General features: G+C 43.1%; 1 protein-coding gene across 2 annotated transcripts in view; it reads right to left on the minus strand.

The window, feature by feature from the left end:
* LOC119656739 (teneurin-a) overlaps positions 1-19,168 on the minus strand; it is a 769,843-nt gene that overhangs the window by 493,432 nt on the left and 257,243 nt on the right. For both annotated transcript variants that reach the window (XM_038063287.1, XM_038063286.1), the window contains exon 3: positions 1,750-2,054. In XM_038063287.1, the coding sequence (XP_037919215.1) occupies positions 1,750-1,954 (205 nt within the window). In that variant the 5' untranslated portion in view covers positions 1,955-2,054. The remainder of the gene's footprint in view (positions 1-1,749; positions 2,055-19,168) is intronic.

The raw sequence follows: 19,168 nt of genomic DNA on the forward strand, positions 1-19,168 counted from the left end.
CTTTGGTGTGTCTAGCAGCATTTAGACTTTGCAACCTATTATTATGGGAACTTTGTTCCCAGTTTATGATGCTACTGGTGCTTCTGATATTCCAATTGCTGGATACAGTGACCAGGTACCCAGAGTAGTTCGACGGTATTAAATCTAGACATAGAATTCCTTGCGCAGTAGTTAGGCTATAATTTGACGACCATTCTGGTTGCCTAAATCTTATGAGCGTACCAATGTCCTGAACAGGATCATCAGCACCTGCAAAGCTGTAAAATTTTATGTTTGTTTTCCAATCAGGGAGTCAACCGAAATTGACCACGTCTCGATGTCACCTTTTTGAACCAATCTCAAAGCACATTACAACAACTTCAATTGGTCTTTCATCATCATCAACGGCGCAACAACCGGCATCCGGTCTAGGATTGCCTTAGTAAAGAACTCCAAACATCCCGGTTACGCGCCAAAGTCCATCAATTTGGTATTTCTAAAAGCTGTCTGATATTGTCTTTATCGACTTTCCGGGCTGGACCATTCTCATCCATATTGGTAAAGTGACCCGCCCACCGCAACCTGTTGCGCCCGATTTTCTCCACAACCAGACGGTCGTAGTGTCGCTCATAAATTTCGTCGTTATGTAGGCTACGAAATCGTCCATCCTCATGTAGGGAGCCAAAAATTCTTCAGAGGATTCTTCTCTCGAACCCGGCCAAGAGTTGACAATTTTTCTTGCTAAGGGCCCAGGTGTCCGAGCAATATATAAGGACTGGCAAGATCATTGTCTTGTACAGTAAGAGCTTTGATCCTTTGGTGAGACGATTCGAGCAAAACAGTCTTTGTCAGCTGGAATAGGCTTCGTTGGCAGCCAATAACCGTGCTCGGATTTCATTGTTATAGTTGTTATCGGTTGTGATTTTCGACCCCAGATATGAGAAATTGTCAACGGTCTCAAAAGTTGTATTCTCCTATCCTATTGCTTTCATTTGGCCAGTGTGATTCGATGCGAAGTTGTCACCATGTACTTCGTCTTGCCTTCATTAATATGCAGCCCGAGATCTCGCGCCGCCTGAACGATCTGAATGAAGGTAGACTGTAGATCTGGGGTTGTTCTTTGGTTTTTGCTGCCTGCAAATATTGGTGCGCTCATTTGCAGCTTCATCAATTCAGATAAAAAGAAATCTTTCCATTGGTTACATTGGACTCTTAGGTAAAATGCATTTAATTGCACGTCACTATGGTCATATACATAGCACTGTGATTTAACTATTAGAAAAGAAGGCTAATAATGATTTGTGTTTTTAAATGGATATAATTATATGATTACTATGTAGGATGTACAGTTTGGAGAGATTTTACTGTCGAGTGGTTTCAGGTAAAAATTTAGAAACGATAGCTATATAGCTACATAGGGGCATCGAGATGAACTGCAGGAAATTGGAAGTTGGATTTGGCATTTGATTTTAAAAAGCGAATTATTGTGAGAGGACCCATTACATTATATATGTGTACGGCTATCTTGTAACAACTTCTTTCTTATTCTCATTTCTACCGTAATATGTACTTCATATGAGGGCAATATTAATTTAGATGACTCAGAAATCGGATCAATTAACCGAAAATACCGCTCCCTCTTACCCCATATATGTCCTATATATTTATTATAGTCCGACTAATGTCATTTTCGACTTAGGACGGGTTTTCATGGAACCAATTAGCGTCCTAAGCCGAGGTATTTCCGCAATAGTTCTCCATTCTACTCACCAGCTAATTGTTGGCTCTGAATAAGCAACGAGGCTAGCAACTGTGTATCGAAAGCGCCTATCGTCTGTTGTTTCTGGTTCTGGTACTCCTCCTCGCTGCTGCTGTATCCATGCCTGTTATGCCATTCAGCCGATCTTTGCCTGCGAATTTGATCGCCGAAATATAAATCACGCTTTCGTCCTATTGTTCCTGAATGGCTTGACATGTTTGAGTATCGCGAGCGGCGCGCTTCCCAGGATGAATTAATTAATCAGAAACGTATTCAGTGGGTTCGTATCCATCCGCTGGCTCCGGTCCTCTGCAGACTGTAAACAAACCAACAAAAGAGAGTGTAATTATTGAAGGGGTCTCTGTCAATTTCAAATTATTTATTGCATTCTGTTCAGCGTTGGATGATGTGTAATTAGGAGGTACCTAGTATCCGGGTAGCAAACATAACGAATGGTCGTGAAGTCGAATTTATTGTTCCGAGGGTTACTGCAACGGAGGGAAAGAGTGTGCGATAAATGTGCGGATGATGAGGCATCGTTTCACCATTGTATCGGTTGAATTTATAAATTCAATTTGAAAAAACTAACCCACCTTAGCATAGAGGAATTTGGAAGTGGAGGAAAAAGTTAATTCGATTAAATCCGCTTTAGACGTAATTATTAGGGAGTCTTGCAGTATCTTAATTACATGTACAACCATGTCGAAAGATTTAATCATTTGCGAACCACAGTTTCGCGTCTAACCATTGCTTCAGCCAACTTTAGATGCTTGGATTTTAGTCAAATGAACCAATTAAGGCTTCCTCAAATCGTTTTATATTTTGGACGATTTAGGGCCCTTTAAACCCAACCCTGAATTTTCCATTCTTTTTTCGTTGTCCTTGATATCATTTTGAAAAAAATCACCCCAGGTTCGTTTTTAATGTGTTCGCGTTTTTGAGTGTTTACAATTTCCCTTACTTGTGAGCCGAGAAAGGGGTGAAAATGAACCTTTCAAAGGAAAGGCCACGCCGCCTCTCACTTAATTGTAATTTATCGTCGAAATTTGTCCAAATTATGTTTAATGTTGACTACACGGGACGGGAAAACAGTTCCAGGTTGTGTGCATGTGCGTATCCTCGCCCAAAAACCGTCACTCATTTCCCAGTGAACATAGTCCCATTGAAATATGGGACTCATGTGTGCAACTGAAAGTATGTTTGCGGACTTTCAACATAAATATCTGACATCCTTGTTCGCGCTTTCCTTGGTTGCTTCAGGGAATCTCTCAAAGTAAGTTCAGTTTGGATTGAGTATTTGATGTGGAAAAGTGGAATCTAAATCAACTATCCCTTGGACCCAAACCAATCTATACCCAAGGCACTGGAAGATTTTCTGAGAGATGGCGCAGCGTGCATCGAAACGAATCTGGTCCAAAGGAAATTGGTACTTATGCGGAAAATACTGACCTACATGCAGCGGTTAGATTGCAGCTGTAATGCTTGATGCGAGTAATTTTGGAGTGGTAACTGTAGAGCAAATACACATGTGTGTACATATGGGAAAGATAATGGACTATCTTGATAATGGCACATTTTATGCTTTTCAGTGGAAGGCATCTGCACGTTGTATGAATCCGTCCAGAATCAAAGCTCGTAGCAGGCTTTAGCCACCACCACTGAGAATGCAATTTCCAAATTGAAAATTATAACAAAAGTGTTCTTGGACAGGAAAAGTGATGTCGAGAAGAGCTCAAGGAGCCAATTATTCATTTAATTAACATATGTGTGTATGCGGAACGCAATTATTTTAATTTAATGGGAAAAGCTTTGAGCCCATGAAAGTCTTCAATCTCTTCCATTTATTTAAGGGCTTTGGTCCTTCAAGTATTATTCTTTGGTCAGAGTTTTTGACCATTTCTCAGTCAGAAAATAGAGAACAACAATAACCATAATGAGAGGAACTGGACACCTTAATGTAAGTGACGGTTTTGCCTGCTTCCGACAGAAAACGGGAAAAGACGGCTGTACCGAAAGAAACTTTAGCCTGAAAGGATAGGGGAATACAGGCTACCCTTTCCTGTCAGAACCTTTTCTTTCGTCTCTACCCGGAAAAAGCGGAAGAAAGTGAACCTGGAGAAGTGAGCGCAACTGGTCCGATTTAGTTAGTTAGTTTAGTTTACTAGGGGGGCCGCAGCTCCGAGCACTCAGGCCATTGTTAGGCCCATTATACTATCCCCGTAAATTGCCTATTCAATGGCTTCCCGCCTACGGTGTTCGCAGGCTTTAGCGAATCTGAGAACATTCTCCAGAGGCAGAGCGTGTGCAGATTCTTCATTGAAGAAAACCTTGCCAAGGTGTCTTCGTCGTCGTCGGCAGCTGCATAGAAAGTGCAGGGCTATCTCCTCCTCCTCCTCACATTGGCTGCACATAGCCGAAACCACTACCCCAATCTTTTCCATATGGTAGTTTAAGGAGCAGTGTCCCGTCAAAAACCCTACTTCTTAAGGGACAACAAAAATGCAGCTCTAGTGGCCCTAGGCTCTTTCACAAGGATTTTCGCTTGCCGGCAAGAGTCCAAATTTCACCACTCGGTTGCGTGAATCCTTGCAATTTCACCTTTCAGAGTAGACTTGGCAGTAGATGGTCGGATTCCAAGAGCTGGTTTTGGCCCCACTATTGTGGATGCAGACCCTCGGTGAGCCAGTCTGCCAGTCTCCTCATTACCAGCAATGTTTGAGTGCCCCGGCACCCATATCAGGAATGTTTCGTTCAGTCGGCTAAGTTTCAACGGCGCTCGATGACAACTCCACACCAACTGGCTTGATATGTCGTTGTCGTTTAGTGCTGATAATTCTGCCCGACTGTTGGAACAGATTCGAATGGTACGACTCCTCCATTTTTGTCGCAGACATTCTTCTGTTGCCAATGAAATGGCATACATCTCCGCCTGGAATATGATCGTCATTTTTCCGAGGGGTCGGGCCAGTTCTATAATCGGATTCTCCGAGAACACCCTTGTGTCCGATCCATCTTTCATGACTGACCCGTCGGTGAAGATTATTAGGTCTGTGATCTGAAAAGACTCATGGCCACTTGTCGACCATTTTTCTCTTTCGGTGATTACGACAGTGTATGTCTTTTCAAAGACGAATATGGAAACCATATGATCGGTCGGCATCAGGGCTACCGGATGTTTTCCAAGGAATTTTCAGATAGACGCATGACCGTGTGATTGGCCGCCTTTCCGCGCCCAATGCTATCGAGCCTATATGAATGGGGGGTAAATTTAGGATAGCTTCAAGTGCCGCAGTCGGCGTAGTACTCATTGCTCCAGTAATACTTAGGCAACCAAGTCTCTGTATCTGCGTTAGCAGCTTCCTGCTGTTAGCAAAGTTCAGTGTTGGCCACCAAACGATGCATGCATACATGAAAATGGGTTTTATTATGTATGTATACATCCAGTATATCCGTTTGGGTGAAAGTCCCCAGGTCTTACTTACCGCATTCTTACAGTACCAGAGCAATCTGCAGGATTTCTGATATTGTTCCTGGATATGATGCTTCCACGTTAACTTGGAGTCGAAATGTACTCCGAAGTACTTGACTGTTTGTGCCAGCTGGATTTCCGCCCCTGCCAAGGTGGGTAGCGTATGGCTGTCCCACTTGACGTTTCTAGTGAACATGACTAGTCCAGTCTTCCATTGCGGAGGCACCAGCTGTGGATTTCATGCCGAGTTGCATTCAAGTGGTCACATACTATGTCCGCAAACTTAGCGGTAATTATTCCGGCTAGGTCGTCCGCAAATGCTTGCGTGAAGAATTTTTTGTCCTCCAGGTGCCACAGCAGGGTATCCATTACCAAGAGCCGTAACAGAAGAGAGAGAACCCCTCCCTGTGGGCAGCCCCTGAGACATCCTGCTTCAATAGACTTCTGACCGACCGTTATATGGATTTTTCTCCACTCTAGCATGTGAAGGATCCAACTGATTAGCAGCGGTTCGATTCCATGCTGTCTTGCCGCATCACAAATTGCCGCGAATAAGGCATAATTGAAGGCACCTTCGATGTCCATGAATGCGCCTAAGGCGTATTCTTCTTCGGTCATCACCTTTTCAATTTTTGCCGTAAGTTCATGGAGTGCCGTCTCCGTAGATTTGTCTTTCTGGTAGGCGTGTTGCCTATGGTGAAGTGGCCACTTAGGAATGTATGTATCCCTTATAAACCCATCTACTAGTCTCTAGTCCTTTTAGCAGAAAGGACGTTAGGCTGATCGGTCGAAAGCTTTTTGCGTCTGTGTAGGCGGGTTTTCCTGGTTTGGGAATGAATAACACCTTCACATCCCTCCATTTAATTGGAATATAAGCGTGTGCTAGGCATGCACGATATATATTCCGAATGTGTAGACCCAGGGCATCCATTCCCTCTATTACTAGCGCAGGGATGATGCCATCCGAACCTGCAGACTTGTATCTATGGAACGAGTTAAATGCTCAATTAACTCGCTCCAGTGATACTACTTTCCATGCCAGATTCCAGTCTCTCGGTTGAGGGCTGTATGCAGCTGTTGGCCCCGAGATTAGATTTTGGATGCTGCCTGGGAAGTGCACTTCAAGCAACTGGTCCAATACCGGCATGTAGAAATGAATTCATGCACCGTGAACTTGAGAAGGCTCCCAGCCAGCGACAGCGGAAGGTACTACAAAAGAAGGCACAGCATCTTGGGAATAAGGACATCGGCGTTGCTACACTGCCAAATGTGGCAATATCTAGAGAAATCAAGCACAAGAGGAGCTTTCGCCGGAAGGTGGGGGCAAGCTGGTAACTTCGGTGAGACCCATATTGGACAGAGCGAACTCTTCAGTTAGGGGCGGTTTCCACATTAAACTACACTTATGCCAACAAACATGTTTTTTAGAGTTTTGTAAGCGTTAAATCACAGAGTGCCCGACTCCTGAAAAGCGCTCGGTCGGATTACCAACTAAACACTTCCCCATCATTAGAGAGCAAACTGGGAACCGTCTGACACATTACTTTGGACAGGCAGGACTAGCTGCTCTCCCGGCTGAGGAAGCTTTCAGATCAGGAGGAATGGAATTGTTAGTTCAAGGAAATTCTTGCCCGCTGGCCGACCTCAATCTTCTTTGGAACGAGAAGAACCCAAACCTGCAAGCTCTCCTCACCATCTCTCTGACAATATTGTCTGGAGAGAGTTCCACTGTGTCTGCAAAAAGTTGTTAACGAAACCTACCCCAAGAGGTATGTTCGGCGTTGTTCGCCATTTCAGCGTAGAAAACACAATCAGGAGATCATGCCCTGCCGATCTGGTGCAGATAAGCCTCAAATCTGCCATGCTCGCTTAGAAGTTGGGTAAGGAAATAATCAATTTTACCATTCTTTCGGTTCAGTCACAGATTTAAATTGCCTACAAGCCGCGCAGACCATCTGCCTCTTGGCTCATTTTGCCAAACAAAGTTGTTACTCGGTAAGTGGGTAAGTCCTTCACAGACAACCCTCGCTCTTCCGGCTGCAGCTTTACGTTCCTATGCAAAAAGGACAACAGGGATCATTCCTATGATCACCGCGACGCGACACTACATTCAGCACAACTGCTGCGACGGGGCATGTCTATATTGTGGCTGCAAACTGCAAACAACTGTATGTTTTGACATTCCAACAAGTGGGTGCAAGTCAAAATTGTCTAAAACAAAGCAATTCACTGAGTTCGTGTGGTCGTACCTTTAGAATCCAGCTGCGGTCCTGTCAGCTGCTGCTCCGATTTGTTCGAAGCAGTTCATCTTCGAGTGGAGCATTTAGCCAAGGCATTTAATCGCTGGTTTTCACTATTTAGTCAACTCACCAAACGACAAGGGACGCAGGGTCGGGATACTCTTTCTGGTCAAGATGACTGCTTTGACTTGCTTGTCCAATAGCGCGTCCAGCGACAAGTGCTGCACAACCGGCTCGATGAACAGCATCCTGGCTTCTGCAGCAGCATTCACCATTTATTTCCCTGCTGTGAACCAAACGAACTGCCTTGGGGATAACAGTTGGCCATCTGTAAGTACAATGGCGAATGGTGTAGTTGTGGGGATTATAGACGCCTGAATACTCAGACGATCCCACTCATTCAATACTTTGCACTTTATTTGGCAAACTGTCATGTTTTATCGACCCTCTATCTCGCCAAGGCTTACCATCAAATATCTGTAGCTACAGTAGATATTTCAAAAACGGCAATTTGGACAGCTTTCCTACTCTTCCAGTGCACACGGATGACTTTTGGCCTGTGAAATGTCACACAAACCTCCCAGAAATTCATCTACTCTATGCTACTCTGCTGTTTTGTCTACTTGGATTACATTCTCGTCGCATCTTCCACCGAGTCCAAACATTTGGTACAACTCCGTTCACAATACCCTAATTCTTAACGTTGAAAAATGCGGTTTTTTTCAGCAGCTAGTGAAATTTCTAGGCTATTCCACCACCACTGGTAGCACACAACCCGATCCAAACAAACTGCAAGCGATCGTGAACTTTCCAATGCCAAAGGCGGTGAAAGACCTTAGAAAGTTCTTTACCAGTTGGTGAACCAAAACTATCGACTGTTAAGTTTCTTCTCAAAGCAATTTAATTCCGCTCAACGGAATTATAGTGCTTATGATCGGGAATTAAGAGCCGTGTATCAGAACATCAAGTACTTTCGTTGTTCTCTTGAAGGTAAGCCACTTACCGTGTCACAGACCATAGGCCTCTAACTTTTGCCTTAAGGTGCAAGACCGATAAAGCGTACCCTCAACAATTTTGGCACTTAGCCTACATCAGTCATCCAGCCATCAAGGCATTCTACATGTGTCCGGCAAAGACAGCCTAGACGCTGATACTTTCTCTCGGATCTCCAAGACCAACATTCCAGCTGCAGTCGGGAATCGGTGTGGCTCAGAAGGGTCACGCAGTTCTTCAGAGCCTAAACTCGGACTCCAAATACAAGTTGAAAGAGTTTCCCATTTTCGGCTCACTTTCCTCTACCTACTGCGCGATCGTCCTAAATGGACCTGGGCTATATATACTTCCCGCTATCCATAAGAAAGTGTTTAGCTCGATGCACGATCTTGCGTACCCTGACATTCGGGCAACGAACCCGCTAGTCTGCAGCAAATATTTCAGGCCGTTCCTGAATAAGCACGTGAACTCTTGAGCCACAGAGTGCAACGCATGCCAAAAGTGTAAGATCACTAGGCATGTTAAGAAGCAATTAGGTGTATTCCCCTGGCACTGGATGTATGTGTGCGGCGTTCACGCATCCGATTTTGCGAACACCCATGACGCCGACATTTCACCACCGTCACCGATTGCAAAGCCGTTCCCTAAGAGACCATCGCACCTCAACATTAGCCGTTAATTGCCGTCCTGCAAATTAAGCCACCGATAACATAGCGTGTGGAACGCACTGGCCGCCGCGCATTAAATGGTGGCGATTTCGTGAGAAGAAAGAAGGAATGATTTCACTTACGCGATTACCAACCATTATGAATATGGAAGAATCGTGGAACCAAATGAAAGACACGATCTATATAGGGGCCTCTGCTACCTTCGGGGTTCTCAACCCACTTAGGCGGTACATCAACCCAGATGGCTTCGGAATGACTATGTTGAAATGAAGGCCAGCGAAAAGAAACGTCTCTATCACAACGTTCTCGACGATAAAACGCTCGGACCATTACAAAAATCTTTACGGTAAGCTGGACACTCGGGGTGGCGAGAGAGATTTGAATCAACTTGCCAAAAGCAAAACGAACGCACACAGGATATCGAACACTTCTGTTTCGTTAATGACAACATGCTTACCGACCGTCAAACCGCAATGAATAGACGACGAGAATACTTCGCGCAGATTTTAACTGAAGAATTCGCTCATCCTCTACTTCCATAATCATTGCCGCTGTTTGGAGCAGTTCCACCTGTTAGCGCAACTGGTGGCAGAGATGGCAGTGAGGAAGACGGGGCAGCAACCTTGTCGGCTGAACCAAATCCAACTGGCTGAGGAGAAAATGTATAGTGTTGGCACCGAGAGACGCCGTACTCACTTTGGCTTGCCGGCCGTGATTGCTCCGAAGGCCTAATCAGGGCGATCAGACCCGAGTCTGCACAGGAACTCATCTGGAGTCGCAATTGGTCACGAAACCTTACCAGGGGTATACCGGTACAATGGGAACCGGGATAGCCTCTGAACTGTCATACTTCGGGTGAACTCCCGTTGTATGTGAGTGCAGCTCGGTTGGTTGCGGTTGGCCCCCTAGTGGGAGTTTCATGGGGGTTGTTGGTAATGTTCAAGCGAGAAGAGACCTTCGGGCCTCGGCGTGGTGTTGCGTTTCAACACTGGTACCGTACTCCTTAGTTCGGTAGAGATTCAGGTAGGTATTGCATCCACCAGTATGAATGCTAAACCATGCACTTGGTATAGACTGGTACCGTTGTTGCTTATCACAGCGGGGCTGATTGTGGTCACAAAATCAATCCGTGTCTTAAGAAGATCGTGGGATTAAGTCTCCACGACAGGTGCACACGTAAGACACTCAAGGACTCACTGTCAGCGCAACTGAAGTTGAGAGACAATAAAGCGAATGAAATTGGGGAAAGCCACAGGACCTGGCGACATCGTATCTGAGCTCTGGAAAGCGAAGAGGTGGGCACCAACACTCTGGCTCAGTGACTGGCAAGAAAGTACCATAGTGTTAATATGGAAAAAGAAAGGTAGTCCAGCAGAATGTTCAAATTACCGTCCGATGCGGTTACTTTCCCATACCATGAAGATTTTTGAACGCATTCTTGACAACCGTATTCGCGAAATCGTTGAAATAACTGTGAATCAAGCCGGATTTATCAAGAACTATGGAACTAATTAGGGTTACTCATGGAAAAACAACGTGAGAAGCATCGCCTTCTTTACATTGCATTTCTGGATCTAGAGAAAGCTAGTGACCGGGTGTCACACGAACTTATCTGGTATGTTCTACGACAATACTTAGTGTCAGAAGAGCTTGTGCGCTGTGTTCAATTGCTCTACCACGATCTGAAAAGTAAAGTTCGAAGTGTGGCGGTGTATCAAAACCGCTTCGTGTCTGTTGGTGTTCATCAAAGAAGCGTTCTTTCACCAGTCCTCTTTATTATTGTTATGGACACCGTCACACGGGACATTCAACGTCCAGCGCCCTATACACTGCTTTATGCAGTCGATGTTTTCCAAGCGCTTAATAGCAAAAATGATCTAGAGCAACTTTCCCAAAAATGAAATGATCGCCTCATGCAACACGGTCTCAGATTGAATCTGACTATAATTGAATTTTTGACAACCGATCCCCATGAAACGGGGACAATCACTGTCAGCGGTACAGACCTGCCCAGAACAGAGCGATTTAAACATCTCGTGTCAACGCTATCAGCCAATGGAGAACTGCGTTATAAGATTGCTTCACGCATTAGTGTAACCTGGATGAAGTGGCGTTTCACAACTGGTGTTCTTTCTGACCGACGTATCAACAAACGTCTCAAATTTAATATTTACCGCAATGTCGTCCGTCCTGTCGTCCTCAATGGTTCTGAGTGTTGGCCGATTATAATGAGAAAAGACACCTGCATACGTATTTTGATCCCGTCCAAAACGTTTCACAGAAGGCTTGGTCGCAGTCCCCCTTAGGGGGGGTTTAGGAATTGCCAGGTGAAGTTGATAGCTCAAGTTGAATGACGAATATGGGATGTGTTTATTTAAGTCCAATATCGATCCTGTTTCTCGTTGTAATGCTCACAAAGTGAGAGCTGTAAGTAGACTGTCTCTTCTACCGAGTGACTGCTCTACTTAACCCTGTCGTAATTTGCCAACTTTCAGAGAGTAGATCATTTCGGTAGAAGAGAAAGGTAATTAAAAGTCCTAATACCAAGTAAGCACCGCCAGAGCACTCCCTTGCTAGTGATTGAGTGCAAGGAAATTACGATAATTCAGTTGGCCGCGCCATGACGACAGCTGAAGGTTTGTGGTATTGTTATTGTTGAACTGTGGGTGGTGTACGAAATTATCAAAGGCCCGCCTGATAACAATCAGCAAATCTGGCTTGTTCGGTAGATTTCGTTGAGTTTGCCATTGCAGGTTGTTGAATAGGAGTTCAGCAGTTTTTTGACATGTCTCTCTCGGGAGCGTGTATTGTCATGGTGGTTTTCTGATGTGGGTTCGAGATTGGGTATCTTTCGATTACATGAGAAGTTTCTTGTTGATAAGCCAACTGAAGACAGTGGCGCTATTTGTGGATTCGTTTTCAGATGAGCTTCATTTAATCGGTTGCTGGGATATTGACGTCAAGTGATCGTTGGGGAGTTTGCCGATGCTGTTGGCTTCGCCTGGCTGTCTTGGGACGTCTCTTTTTATATCCTTGCGATATAATGCTTATATCGGCACCTGTGCTTATAGACAACCGCGTTTTTATTTCAGTTGGACATACATAGGCGTTGTGAAGTGAATAAAAGGGTACCATGCGCATTCTCCGAAATCCATTTGCATGATTTCGTGCTTTTGATGGCTTTGATACCAACATATATCCTTGAAGCGAAGATTTTTGAAATTGCGCTTTGTACGTTGAGATTTCCGTCTAGATAGATTCATAGAGTGAATCTGCTGTTTAATTGCGCGTATCTTTGCTCGCAGCTCCGCGAGTTGGCTTAACATTGCTCAACTACCTGCGTTAAATATGCTTTTACTGACGAAGGTGATGGTGTTTGTAGGTGTAGGTGTCTGCGAGGCATAGTGTCGAAAGAAATGCGCGTAGACCTTGTCAGCTACGTCGGCTGTGGTTTGTGATGGATTGATGACCATTCGTCGTCATAATCGGTTGGAGTGGAGATGGTAGGCGTCTTACCCATAGACTATGCATAAGCGGCTCAGGAACTTTGGTATCGCCAAGACATTGCAGGCGGCGGAGGAATTGAGAGGGTTTCCCGTCACCCATGAAAATGCTCTCTATGAGCCACCGTTTAGCACTCAACCGTTTTATTGGTTGTTCAAGTAAGCGGCTATATAAGGTATTTGTCACTGACTCTAAAATTATGTCGCGGACTTCGGTGACACTGTGTGGTGGTAGCACTGCTATGACTTGGAAATATTGCTTGACTCCACTATTTCAAACCAAATTTCGAGCTCCTGTGGATTGAAGTCAAGAAATATTGGAACTCAGTTTCCCATGGTTCGAGTCGTTCTTGTGTCTGCGGGTGTATTACATGCTCTCGTCATACCACAAACCACATTAGGGGGTTTTCAGAATCGATTTTTTAAATAAATTGTTAGCTGGTTCTTTGGTGGTTCTTTAGATTTTATAGGCGTTGAACAGAGGGGTTATCGGGTACAGGCTCAGGGCCCACCGCCGAGGAGGTAGCTGCTTTACGTCCTTACCAAATTCTGTAGAATTATGTAAATAATGTATTCGTAAATACTTAGTGTAAGTCTCTTGTACGAGTGCAGTTATATGCATTGTAACTGCTTCTATTCATAATTGAGAGTGATAAATGTCTTCATATCCATAAGGGGATTGTTCAATCATTTTTTTTTCAAATGTATTTTTCTCGAAATGACGTTTTTTAGGGTCTTGTGTAAAACAAAACCGTATTAAAATCGATTCAATGTCTGTCTGTCTGTTTGTCACACACATTTTTCTCCAAAATGGCCAAACCGATCCGAACGAAATTTGATGGACAGATGAGGACTATGAAATCCCACGCATACAGTGAGTGGCATAAATTTAGGTGGAGTTTAAAGGGGCGCTCCTCATACATGCAAAGAGGGGATTCAAAAATGTTTTTCACCGGGTATAGTCGTGTAGGGTATCGAATGGAAGGTCTTCCGAAACTTTTACTTTCCGAAACTGACATTAGTTTTGGTGTGAATTGCAAAGTGCGTGAGTAAGGAGTCAAAATGTACGCACTTAAAGTGAGACAGGACTCATTTTCGGAAACTACCCAACCTAAAAATCTGAAAAAAATCAGGGTGGTGCGCTTAGATGAAATCTAGGCCTTGAAGTATGTCCCATTCCGATATTTGCTCAAATAAACTTACTAATAGTATATTACTACTTTTTAGAAATTTACTGAAAAACCCCCCTTAAATTCATCCTAGGCATCAGCATAGGGGACAATATTTCCTATATACGTGCTAAATTTTGTGGAAATCTGGCCATTAACGCCAAAGTTATAGCAGTTCAAACTTAGCAATTTCGCGCTAATTTACTGCTTCGAAAGCCATGCAAATAAGATGCTGACGTCATAATTAACGGGAATAATTAACATTTGCGTGAAATATTAAAGTCGCAGTTATGAAGAATCTATTTATCTGCAGCCCTTTTTAAGGTTTTGTGTAAAACGCTTAGGCGAAATCTAATCTCCGAGAGATGTCCCGTTCCGGTATCTGCTCTAATAAATTTACTAATAGTATATTATCAACTTTTAGAAATTGGTTAAAAAACTTAAGTTCATCCTAGGTGTACTAAATTTTGCACCGACATAGAGGACAGTCTCGTGCATACACATGCCGAGTCCCATGAAAATCCAACTATTAGTGTCAAAGTTATAGAAGTTCAAACTTATCAATTTCGTGCTAATTAACAGTATCCTAAGGCATACAAATAAGATGCTGACGTCATAATTAACGAGAATAATTGACATTCGAGTGAAATATTAAAATTCCATTCAAGAAGAATCTAATTCTTCCTAGCCCTTTTTAAGGTTTTGTGTTTACACAAATTTATTAAAATCGGTTTGCTGTCTGTCTGTCTGTCTGTCCGTCCGTCCGTCTGTCTGTCTGTCTGTCCGCCACATGCGTTTTTCTCGGAGACGGTTATAGCGATTGACACCAAATTTGGTAGAAAGGTGGGAACTGTGAACGCTCATGCATATAGTGAGTTACATCCTTTTACGACAAATTTAAGGGGGGGGGGGGTCACTATACATGCAAAAGGAGGGTGTAAATTTTTTTTTCATCAAATATAGTCATCTGGGGTATGAAATTAAAGGTCTCGGTTAGCACTTTTCGAAGCCGGTCTTAGTTTTGACTTTTGTTGAAAAGGTGGGGAGTGCGGGGGGTTGAAAGTGGTCATTTTTTTAACGAACCCATTCTCAGGAACTACCAAACCGAAAAATCTGAAAAAAATCAGGGGGCTGCTACTATATGGTGCCTAGGCTACCAAATACCCTCCATAGCGATACCTGTTCAAATAAAGTTAATAATAGTATATTACTATAATTTTTAATAAGTGACAGGAAAACCCACCTTAAGTTCACCCTAGAATCACAAAATTTTGCAGCAATGTAGGCTACAGTATGATTCATGAGCATGATTCTGCCAAATTTAGTGGAAATCGCACTATTACTAATAAAGTTATACTAGGTCAAAACTGTCGCTCCTCTGCAAATTCAAGACTATGAATGTCAATATCACTTGAAAGTGGCTATTTTCACATAATATATGCATATTTTACGTGCTACATGCTAATGGGACAGATGCACACTCAAATCTCTTTATAAAAGAAATACACAATACCTTTCATACCTGAAGCGTCTAGCTTCCGGTTTCCCGACTTGTTTATATTTGATGTTGGTTAAATTCTTGGCATTTGCTAATAATATTAAACTCAGAGTGTGAAGCGTATGAGGTTGACTATTATCAATACAGGGCTTTCCACCAAATGATTTATTTATATCGCTTTCTAGAAAATAGAGGGTAATGGAATTTTTAGCTATGTGACACGGAGCTGTCGTGCACTCGCCGCTCTTCACATCTTTTTCTTTTTGTTCAGCCTTCAATTGACAAGCGGGGTCGGCTCGTGGTGATCGGTTTCGATATTTTATTTTATCAAATGCCTGATCAGGATGTAATCTCAAGAGCTTTAAATCCCCATCCAGCGTATCAAGCCACCATTGTTCTGACCAATACTAGTTATTGAATTCTCGTTAGCGTGAATTACGTGATCACACCATCGACAACGCCTCTCTCGCTGTTTTTCCACGATCGGTGCAAACCCATATCGATCGCGGATATTCTCATTTCATTTGGTGTCACGACACCAGTGCAATGCAACATCTTCGTCCCCATTACCTCAAGACGCCGTACATTGTCCTTCATAGTCGGCCAACACTCAGAGTGCGGCAGACGGACGACATTGCTGTGAATTGCAGTTCAGCTCAATATTCTTAGGAAATAAGTTCATAATTTTGATTTTGAGTTTCAGATAAAACTGGAGTCTCTACAAGTCCTGCAGTTGGAAAACTCTAGTTTCGGTTTAAAATTTTCCAAAAATTTCTCAAAAGTTGCTCGAAATATGACTAATGTGGTTTCCCCATTAACGGAAGCATCCTAACTTTGATAAGAGATCCTCTGATTACTGGACCGTAGTATTGCCAACTTTCTTCCAGAGAATATGATTTTCTACTACTTGCCAACGGTGCGTCGAGAACAAGTATAGTTTCCAGTTTCATTAACTCGTTAAATTTCTAACCTGGAGGGAGTATTCTTGGTACTTAACATATGGGATAGGTGGTGTTATTTGAACTGAAAATCCCAGGACTTGCTTATGTTGACATCAAGGATTTATTCACGTTTTTCAAAAATCCATACACAATCGTTGACGATTTTCCTCAGAGCCGGGGGCTTTGTTTAAAATTTTCGAATCTCTACCGTAAATAAAACAACCCCTGTTCGATACTTCCAGCAGGTGAAATACAATCAGTTTTCATAAACATTTAATTTCATTCCCAATTTGAAGGACGACCATGGACTGCATATCCTGCACAAATTTGCAAGTGATCAAATTTCGTTTCATAGCACTCGGAGCACTTTAGATTTGCTCTTTAACCAATTCCTTGTAGCACTAGAGTTGCTCGTTAGTTTGTTTTTCTGAAACTTGGAAACATGATATCTAAAATCCGGACTCCATTCGGCATAAGAAGCATATCTTATACGATGCATAGCAAATAATCACATCAAGTGCAAATTAAAGTCTTTCAAGGCTCGTAGCTCAGTTCTACGAAGTTTCGTCCTCCTAGCGAAATCAAACTTTCTTCCAGGACCTTGCGATTCTTGTTGTATGTTATTCCGCGCCGGAGGTGCTAATGAGAAATTGCAGAACAAATGTAAGGATGCGCTTTGCAATGCAGGGTTACTTTCATCAATGACTCTCAGCAGATTGGGAAGGGAAGCTGGAGTCAAAATAAAAAATCAACCGCAAATGAAATTACGAAAATTCAGAAAACTACGTTTTCAAAGAATTTACTCGTGTATTCGAATTGAGCTCGTGTGGCTTGAATGCACTGTGCACTGCAGTCGTCTGTGAGTATGTGTTCCAGTGGCCACTTAACCTAAATTTGCAGTGAATGCAGTGGAGTACATAAGCTGCGTTCATATATGTACGTGCACGGTTATGAGAAATTTTTAATGAATCCCTGCCCAGGGAACAATATAACGCTTAATCGATTCTACTCTGGAATCAGCCGTAGTTGTCAAGAACGTTTAGACAATTATGTCATTTGAAATTCATGACTGCCGTCTAACAGCCTTTAAAGCATTTAATTTAAACAGGAACGTTCGAACGTGTCATGTGCTTAACTTTGTAATTCTCTTTAATTAGGCACGATGCCTAGGCAAGCCAATTATCTTTAAAACCTCCCTGCGGACATAAATTGAACTCGCATGTAGTGTATTTTGGGAGGGAAAGTGTTAAATGTCCTAATGAGGCGATATTTGGGGATCCTGTAAGCAAAGACTTTCAACTGATTCAAATAGGATTTGGAATTGGGAATGCCAGCGTGTAGGTTGCTTTTACCCAACCGAATGGTTGCAGAAAATAAATTTAAATTGAGCTTGGTTAATTTAGATTTAATTTTGTGTCGAAACATCGAATGAGTTTGATACCATCATAAATAGTTTCTGGTTTTCGTGTGCTGAGATTTTAGAAACCCCCTGAGTAGACTTTGATAATTTCTATTGACCGACTTTCAACCCGTGATCAAAACTTTCCAGGATAATTTCTGAAAATAGTGGAACACCGGATAATAATAAGGTAATTTCCAAAATTATCTCTTCTTTCCGAAGTAATGGAAGGAAAACTCATTTGCGAAGATTGGTCCGAACATCGTAGTCGACAAGAAACGACCAAAAAGCAAGCCGAATCATGATTTGAGAGTTTTTTGACTCCATCGAGATCAGGTCTATGACCGAACAAATGACGAAAACTATCAAAAAGAGCAGACGGCGTTTCTAACGGGGCAAAGGCTGAAGAAAAAGTAGAGATAGAAATCTCTTGTGCCAGGCAGTTAAAGAGATTCAGAGATTCTCAATCATTAAAGCCACCTCAATATACAGCGGTACGAACGTGAGGTGTTGCTTTCGAGTGGCACTCTGGTCAATACCTACACGTTTAGGTTACGCGTCGGATTTGCTTTCCACGGCTTTTCCAGCTCCTTGAGTTTTCCCTCCCTAACCTCAAGATATCCTCTATGAGGTTGCGGGGTGTGACATTCACGAGTGTAGCAGTATATCCTGGAAAGTCGGGGGACACGTCCAATCCGAAACGATGCAAATATTCCTTACAATTTTCGTGTCACGTAAGAAATGCCTGGTTTAACACATTTTTCACTACACAGGACCAATGTATTAGTCCAGCGATAATTTTTGGAACCCCGGTTGTTGGCATTTCCTTTTTGTTGTTTTTTTGGGAGACTTGGATGGATTCGTCTTTGGATAAAATTATGCAACTTATTCATACACACACCGCTACATCTGACGCTGCCCTATACTGTACACAGGATGCGCTGGTAAAAAACCCTATGGACAATAAAATAAATAAATCAAAAAAACATCCCAATAACAGGGAAGGAGGAAGAATTGACTGCGTCTGGGCGCAGCACGAAAGCGTAGCTCATCGCAGTCCACCACCCCAATAGAGAGGAAGCCTTGCAAAGTGACGGGACGTGCGGGGACGGCAACTCCATTATTCTACAGTGACCCTGTTCCGCAAAAAAAAACTCTGTCAAAATCGGTAGATCCCAGCAGTTGGATTCGGAGACAAACTGAGAGGAGGCACAGTTGACCTTTTAGCTACAGCTGAAGATGTTCGCGACAAAGGTGAAGCGTTTGTAACCGGCAACATTCCGCCAAAAGAACGTCAGCAAAGGCGTTAAAAACGGGTTAATGGAACCGCAGGAATTTCTGGAGTGCACTTTTACGGACAAACATGGACAGCAGCGGAAGACGCGCAAAAATCAGCAACAACCCCACTTTCCTCTAAGAACACTATAAGCGTCCAACGGATTGCCAACAGTTCACTGTAAAGTTTACTTGAGAGAAAGCAGAGAGAGGAAGATGTACCTGAAGGAGACTTTATCCAAGTAGTTTCTAGGGTCAAAAAGAAAAGAATTTAA

This window comes from Hermetia illucens, chromosome 5 (assembly GCF_905115235.1).
Source record: "Hermetia illucens chromosome 5, iHerIll2.2.curated.20191125, whole genome shotgun sequence".
NCBI lineage: Eukaryota > Metazoa > Arthropoda > Insecta > Diptera > Stratiomyidae > Hermetia > Hermetia illucens.